The sequence below is a fragment of the Haliotis rufescens genome, unplaced genomic scaffold (assembly GCF_023055435.1).
Source record: "Haliotis rufescens isolate VD_foot unplaced genomic scaffold, xgHalRufe1.0.p SCAF_15, whole genome shotgun sequence".
Taxonomy (NCBI): Eukaryota; Metazoa; Mollusca; class Gastropoda; order Lepetellida; family Haliotidae; genus Haliotis; species Haliotis rufescens.
This window is the reverse complement of record NW_025963835.1, coordinates 12,450,231-12,459,092: the sequence shown is the minus strand read 5'-3', so window position 1 is coordinate 12,459,092 and position 8,862 is coordinate 12,450,231. Positions and strand designations below refer to the sequence as shown.

Below are 8,862 nucleotides of genomic sequence, written 5' to 3'. Positions count from 1 at the left end.
GTTGATTTGGTTGATGCATGTCATCGTATCCAAAGTGCGTAGATCGACGTCCATGATGTCAATCACTATATTTTCTGGTCCTGACTCGATTATTTACAGACCGCTGTCGTATAGGTGGAATATTCCTGTGTGCGCCGTTAAACAACAAACAAACGAACACAGCCTTGACACATTCCTAGGTTGATGCAAGACGCAACAAGAGAGGTAAATAGTTCTTTTACAAATGAAGCGATGATAAGTATTTATAAGTTAAACTTTGATTTTCTTTGTCTTATAGAAAAAGAAATAAAGTTTTGGATTTGGTCATAATCAACACATATGTCTTAAACTATAATTTCGGGATTCACCAAATTACATATACGTCTTAATGATGTCAGTACCATGTTCGTCTGATAAAAATAGAACACAAAAAGGACGTTTGTCTGTATAAACTTTATATACTGTTGTGCACACAAAAACAATGCACTGTTTGTTTCAATATTCAATATATTTCACATGTATGTGGGAAATGCCATGTATCTCCCGAGTTTTTTTGAGTGCGCCTAATTCATCTATATTCGTGATCACAGCGTTGTCACTTGCCACGTGAAGCAATGGCGGCTCTAAGCACGCTCAAATGTTCTTGTTGCTACGACGTCCCCAACCTCAAATGTCTGAAAGTAACAAAAATAAATATATATGTAACATAAAAAATGGAAACACAACTGAAAAGAATATACTTTCAAATGCATCTTTGAATTCGAATACCAGGCCCCTACACATCAGCTAGAACACCATCGCTGACGAACTGTTTATTTCTTATTGTTATGAACTGGGTAAACAAGACACAACCAGAATGTCTCCATACATCAATCGGTTTTCACACCATGGCCTGTGTTCGAATAATTTTTCCCTAAAGCTGAACCTAAAAAGAAGGTATAGTACATGTGTATCGTTCATTTGTATGATGTGTGAAGCCCATTTCTGGTGTCCCCCGCCGTGATATTGCTGGAATATTGCTAAAAGCGGCGTAAAACCACACTCGCTTACTCATTTGTGAGACCCATGTGCTTACCGACTATCTAATTCGTTCTACATAATTAACCCGTGGAATATGTATCTGCCAAGGATTTTAAACACGACTGTGTCAATCAGAGGTGGTTATTGTAATTTGAAACCTCTGATTGACCAATCGGAATCAAAAACGTTCCAAATTCATGGTAGAAATGACAGGGGCCATTTGCAAAGGTAAGGATAAATTAATATTAATGTTTCTTTCATGACACACTTCAACTAAATAGCATTGCTTACTAAATGCTTTATTTATAATGACATATTGAAATATTTATTAACCCGTATATGCAGCTGTGCCCTCGTGGAACAAGAACCTTTGTAAAACATGGAAATGTGTTGTCGATGTACGGAAATAATGCTTTGTGTCTGGCAACAGTACAGCACTGTATTATATTTACAATTGTAAAAGTTCATTGGGAAAACTGTAATTATCTTTAATTGAAATGAGTGAGATCGGTTTTATATCCCTGTGAACAGTATGCATGGTACATCAGGGCGTTTCAGCTTTCATGAGAATATGTAAGGGAAATCTGTACTTGTGATGCAATAATTCATGGAAATACTTTTAAGCAGCTTCCACGGTACATCAATTGGGTAAGGGTTAGATGTACCCAGGGTTATTATCAGGGTCAGGGTAAGGCTTATAGGGTTAAGTAAGTTATCGGGTTCGGGTCCTCCCATTGTCAGACAGTAAAATACTTTTCAGCTGCCACACACCCCTCTACTTATAATGATATGACCCAGACACAGGCATTCTCTTTGAAGTTTTAAACGGCTTGGTTAATCTGTAAATATGTTTGTATTCACTTGCTGAACTTGCTGCCATTTGAGCCGTTCAGACAGAATTCCCTCAGGCTGAATAAAACGGATGCTACTTCCACTTCACTCAAGCTATCTGGAGGAAGAATCAAGACATAGGATTGGCGGTTCTATACCGAGAGAGCATCTGGTTTGACCCTTCTCCAACCAGGCATGGTCCAAGACCCGTGGAGAGAAGCCATGAACTTCACCCCTGACGTGCCTCGAGCTGTGCAGTTCTACGACTACATGGTAGTCACTGGGACGGCGATGATGCTAGCTTCTGGATACCAGTGTGGAACCATCATGAAACACAAGGCCCCAGGACCGACAACAATCTCGAAGTGTTCCACTATCGGGTTAGGGGTCCTCATCAAAGGGCTGCAGACGGCCATTGGTCTTGTGAAGTCAAGGTCGGGTTATATAAAGGCACACATATGGACTTTCTTACTGTATCCCTTGCCTTACCAACCACATATGTTTAATCACTCTGGTCTGTTGTAATTTACACAAGGATAATAAGGCGGAACTACTTACAAGGACAAGTTTACCGTCCTTGACCTCACGAGTCATTTTGTGCTTCTTCTTCTTCGAGTCCGCGGGGTCCATATCGAAGACTATCTTCCCGTCAACAAACGTGGGATGACACTGTGATAAGAGATGGGCATAAAATTAAGTCATATGTACATTCATACAAACTTAGGGCGACACTGTAATTATAGGTATACGTAGCTATTTGAGTAAAACATTTGCATTCTTACAAACCTGGGGTATCACTGTAATTAGAGGTAGCCATTTCAGTAAAACATTTGCATTCACACAAACCTAGGGTGACACTGTAATTAGGGGTGGGCATATCAGTAAAACATACATACATTCACACAACCCTGGTGTGACACTATAATTATGGGTGGGCATTTCAGTAAAACATACATACATTCACACAAACCTGGTGTGACACTGTAATTAGAGGTGGGCATGTCAGTAAAACATACATACATTCACACAACCCTGGTGTGACACTGTAATTATGGGTGGGCATTTCAGTAAAACATACATACATTCACACAACCCTGGTGTGACACTGTAATTATGGGTGGGCATTTCAGTAAAACATACATACATTCACACAACCCTGGTGTGACACTGTAATTATGGGTGGGCATTTCAGTAAAACATACATACATTCACACAACCCTGGTGTGACACTGTAATTATGGGTGGGCATTTCAGTAAAACATACATACATTCACACAACCCTAGTGTGACACTGTAATTATGGGTGGGCATTTCAGTAAAACATATATACATTCTCAAAAAAGTGGGGTGGCACTGTAATTAGAGGTGGGTTGTTTAAATGGTATACTAACTATAGTTTAAATGATATGCTGACTGTTGTGTAAATGATATGTTGACTATTGTTTAAATGGTATACTGGCTGTTGTTTAAATAATATGCTGACTATTGTTTAAATGGTATACTGTAAACTGGCTGTTGTTTAAATGATATGCTGACTATAGTTTAAATGGTATACTGACTATTGTTTAAATGGTATACTGACTATAGTTTAAATGATATGCTGACTGTTGTTTAAATGATATGCTGACTATTGTTTAAATGGTATACTGACTATTGTTTAAATGGTATACTGACTGTTGTTTAAATGATATACTGACTATTGTTTAAATGATATGATGACTGTTGTTTAAATGGTATACTGACTATTGTTTAAATAGTATACTGACTATAGTTTAAATGGAATACTGGCTGTTGTTTCAATGGTATACTGACTATAGTTTAAATGATATGCTGACTGTTGTTTAAATGATATACTGACTATTGTTTAAATGGTATACTGACTATTGTTTAAATGGTATACTGACTATTGTTTAAATGATATACTGACTATTGTTTAAATGATATGCTGACTGTTGTTTAAATGGTATGCTGACTATTGTTTAAATGGTATACTGACTATTGTTTAAATGGAATACTGGCTGTTGTTTCAATGGTATACTGACTATAGTTTAAATGATATGCTGACTGTTGTTTAAATGATATACTGACTATTGTTTAAATGGTATACTGACTATTGTTTAAATGGTATACTGACTATTGTTTAAATGATATACTGACTATTGTTTAAATGGTATACTGACTATTGTTTAAATGATATGATGACTGTTGTTTAAATGGTATACTGACTGTTGTTTAAATAGTATACTGACTATAGTTTAAATGGAATACTGGCTGTTGTTTCAATGGTATACTGACTATAGTTTAAATGATATGCTGACTGTTGTTTAAATTATATACTGACTGTTGTTTAAATGGTATACTGACTATTGTTTAAATGGTATACTGACTATTGTTTAAATGATATACTGACTATTGTTTAAATGATATGCTGACTGTTGTTTAAATGATATACTGACTATTGTTTAAATGGTATACTGACTATTGTTTAAATGATATACTGACTATTGTTTAAATGATATGCTGACTGTTGTTTAAATGGTATGCTGACTATTGTTTAAATGGTATACTGACTATTGTTTAAATGGTATACTGACTGTTGTTTAAATAGTATACTGACTATAGTTTAAATGGAATACTGGCTGTTGTTTCAATGGTATACTGACTATAGTTTAAATGATATGCTGACTGTTGTTTAAATTATATACTGACTGTTGTTTAAATGGTATACTGACTATTGTTTAAATGGTATACTGACTATTGTTTAAATGATATACTGACTATTGTTTAAATGATATGCTGACTGTTGTTTAAATGGTATGCTGACTATTGTTTAAATGGTATACTGACTATTGTTTAAATGGTATACTGACTATTGTTTAAACGATATGATGACTGTTATTTAAATGGTATACTGACTGTTCTTTAATTGGTGCACGGACTGTTGTTTAAATATCACACTGACTGTTCTTTAATTGGTATACGGACTGTTGTTTAAATGGTATACTAACTTTCTTTAAATGGCATACTATCTGTTACTTAGGTGGTATACTAGCCGATATGTAAATGGTATACTAGCTCGTGTTTAAATGGTATGCTCGTTGGGGTGTAAATGGTTAACTAGTTATGGTTAAAATGGTTAAGCTAGTTGTGGTTTAATTAGCTGACTGTGGTTTTATTTACAAGAGTTAGTGGTTGTTTCAGTAATGGACTAGCTTTGTTGAAAACGGGTTGAGCATTTGCTTTAGTTGTCAATTACCGCATTTTTCTTTTCATTTAATTAGTCTATAAGAACACATTTGAAATATTTGACCTCCTTAACACAATATAAAGTATTTCTAAATTGTCACAACTGTAACTAGATTTGCATTTTGGGCCCGGCAAATTATTGAGTCTAATCCTTACTTATATTCCGAATTCTGAATCTATTTTGTTTTGTCCGAGTGTATATTTTGTTTCCTGTCGTGATAAATTTCATTTGTTCAACTCTTACAAGTACATAATCTCCGTCACACGGGTGCTCAGAAGATACGAGCTATAAATCCGAAAAGCTATGATCGAGATGATCCGATTAAGTTCTTATACCTTGAACCTAATCGCGTAATGGAGTTAGTGAGTGAGTGAATGGGTATGTTTGACGCCGCAGTCAGCCTTAACGTTTGGCTTACCTTATTCTTATTCTTCATGATATCCGCGTCAAACGTTTCTCCGAATCTGAAGAGGAATTCTTGTGACTTGACCGCCGTGGACATGTAGATGCGGACCTGGTCGTCAATTATGCTGATTTCACAGTCTGGTTTCAGGGTGCCCGCCATTTTACGTCCAAGGAATGGAGCATCTGCAGACAAGCGTGACAACAATTAGTGTCCTCGTCTCAAAAGATGGACAAAGATTTTGGGGATTGTTGGGTTGGAGGTTAGGGGTATTGTTGTGACGAGATTATGGGTATTGTTGGGTCGGAGATTAAGGGTATTGTTGGGTCGGAGATTATAGGCATTGTTCGGAAGGAGATTAGGGGTATTGTTGGGAAGGAGATTAAGGGTATTGTTGGGTCGGAGATTATGGGTATTGTTGGGTCGGAGGTTAAGGGTATTGTTGGGTCGGAGATTATAGGCATTGTTCGGAAGGAGATTAGGGGTATTGTTCGGAAGGAGATTAGGGGTATTGTTGGGTCGGAGATTAAGGGTATTGTTGGGACGGAGATTCTGGGTATTGTTGGGACGGAGATAAGGGGTATTGTTGGGACGGAGATTCTGGGTATTGTTGGGAAGGAGATAAGGGGTATTGTTGGGACGGATATTCTGGGTATTGTTGGGACGGAGATTCTGGGTATCGTTGGGACGGAGATTAGGGGTATTGTTGGGACGGAGATTCTGGGTATTGTTGGGAAGGAGATAAGGGGTATTGTTGGGACGGAGATAAGGGGTATTGTTGGGACGGAGATAAGGGGTATTGTTGGGACGGAGATTCTGGGTATTGTTGGGAAGTTGATTCTGGGTATTGTTGGGACGGAGATTAGGGGTATTGTTTGGACTGAGATTCTGGGTATTGTTGGGTCGGAGATTCTGGGTATTGTTGGGAAGGAGATAAGGGGTATTGTTGGGACGGAGATTAGGGGTTTTGTTGGGACGGAGATTAAGGGTATTGTTGGGTCGGAGATTCTGGGTATTTTTGGGAAGGAGATTAGGGGTATTGTTGGGACGGAGATTATAGGTATTGTTGGGTCGGAGAATATGGGTATAGTTGGGAAGAAGATAAGCAACTTCATGACGTCGTAAAATGGACGACATTATATTTGAGGAGGGGGTGTGTAGTGAGTTAGATGTAGCTGGGCAACGTAGACAAATGCAATGACCAAACGATCGCACCCAAAAGTGGGAGAGATATGACAAACGGTATTTGGTGAAAAGGTACAGATATACGATGTGAAAAATGTGACAATATTAGGGAAATACCAAACGTAGCCCCATGTTCATAGAATGGACATTGCCGAGGTCGGATTCTATTCAGGAAGTCGTCATTATCTAAAAACGAGTAAACATTTTTGAAGCGTGTACATTATATTGAGAAGGCTGTACATGATGTTGATATCTCATAGAAGAAAAAAACCGACACGTGGTCGTTGTTTGTCGTACCATAAACTCGACCATCATGGTTTATTCTCCCGGCATTGTTTTATGGCACAACTTCCACTCGTCCTAACTACAGCTATCTGATTGTTACTATTGCTGACACTACTAATATTACTATTACTACTACAAGCTCGCTGACTTGGTTGATGCATGTCATCGTTTCCCAATTGCATGGATCGACGCTCTTGGTGTCAATCGCTGGATTGTCTGGTCCTGACTTGATTATTTACAGACCACCGTCATATCGCTGGAATATTGTTGAGTGCGGCGTTAAACAACAAACAAACAAACAAAACTACTGCTACTACTACCACTACTTTGATTACTAACAGGGCTATTTCTACTACTAATACTGCTACTTCTACTATTCGATCACTACTGTTAAGGCCAAGACTTCTGCTGGCACATCCCATTCGCCTTTGAACATGAAATAGATACAAATCTACCTTTTGCATTAAGATCTTCGTATCATTGCGCAATGTAGTGTATATAGGACGGAAGTAGCCGGGTCAAAAGGGCATTTTCCGCTACATATTTTTTTGTGTTAAACAGCCCTGAAGTATATCGTTATAACGCATCTTTGTGGAATGTTTTCAATACGCATAAAGAGAAGAGTGGTGCTATTTTGGCATCGGCGGTTGCTATGTTTCCTTGATCAACACGCTTACAAAGCCTTCAGCCACCTAGTGCGCATTGTCAACAACGATACTGGTCGATGCATCAGTAACGCACATGTAGATTAAACACCAGGGATCTCCACTGTGCATACATACAGAAGAATGAAGACTTCAAACATAGCAAGGCTACAACAGCGAGGCACTGAAGTTTAAAATCTGACATTCAATCTACAAATAAACCAAGCTGAAGTTGCGTCAGTGATGAAATCGCCGTGTTTCACCACCATAACAATGAAATGGGCCGTGTATGAGTCTAAGGTTAGAGGTCAAAATCTGGGTCGATCTGCGTTCAGGCGAGGCGTGAATGCACTTTTGGTTCTACCATTCGGGCGTAGGACTGGATTGATCACCGCATGCGTCATGTATCGCGTTTCACTGTGTTTATATTAACCCTCTGCCTCCTAAGGGAGTTAGTGTTTACTTATGTTAGGATCATCACGGCCAGTTGATATACCTAGTTCACTGAGAGTGTTAATTCGAAAATAACACTCAGAGATTGTCATTTATGAAGAGTGGATCAGAGATGGGGGTTTTCCACCAGCCCAGAAATAAACAGACCCAACCAAATCATTAGTCATGTCGGTTTCTTGGAGTTTCAGTTTCAATGTTTAAACAGTATATATCGTTGCTTCTCATTGGAACTAGATCAGAAGTAATACGTGTCATATCCACTCACATGTGACCGTAGCGAGAGCCCCTATGTGGGGTCCTACAGTCAAGACTTGAGACCCCATCGCGGCTCTCGGCTAATGTGTCCGCACCCCTAATAATTTCATCTTATCCAGGTCTATTTATTTACATTATGTACCTTTTAATCTAAACTGGGTAAATGATTATGAATATTTTATGAAGATAAATACTTGCCCATTGCTTTGAGGAAAGCATCGAAGTTAACGGTTTCCACCATTTTCCAGTTCCCCACAAATTTCGTCCTGATTTCGTTCATGATATCAGCATTAGACTGAGACTCAGCCATTATAATGTGTGGCGTTTGCAATACCCTGCGAGTCTGACGGATCTATTCGACTGAGACGAAGACCTGAACACCCGAGGTACTTATATCTACAGCTACATCTATTACAGTTACCTCCCTTAGGCTTAGACCCCCCACCCGCCGATCAATGAACGTGATACAGTCGATCGCGATATCGACTTCTGTTGACCGTCACGGGTGAGGCGAGGTGGAGGGGGAACGTTGCGATGAAGCTTACAGCACTGACATAGCG

At 38.7% G+C, this 8,862-nt stretch overlaps 1 protein-coding gene across 1 annotated transcript; it reads right to left on the bottom strand.

The window, feature by feature from the left end:
- Window positions 1-417: 417 nt before the first annotated feature.
- Window positions 418-8,701, bottom strand: LOC124111347 (fatty acid-binding protein, brain-like). The gene is made up of 4 exons (XM_046471005.2): window positions 8,501-8,701; window positions 5,496-5,665; window positions 2,389-2,499; window positions 418-653 (listed from the first exon to the last, which is right to left on the bottom strand). Exons 1-4 carry the CDS (start codon window positions 8,610-8,612, stop codon window positions 603-605), a joined length of 444 nt encoding a protein of 147 aa, XP_046326961.1. The 5' UTR covers window positions 8,613-8,701; the 3' UTR covers window positions 418-602.
- Window positions 8,702-8,862: the final 161 nt, after the last annotated feature.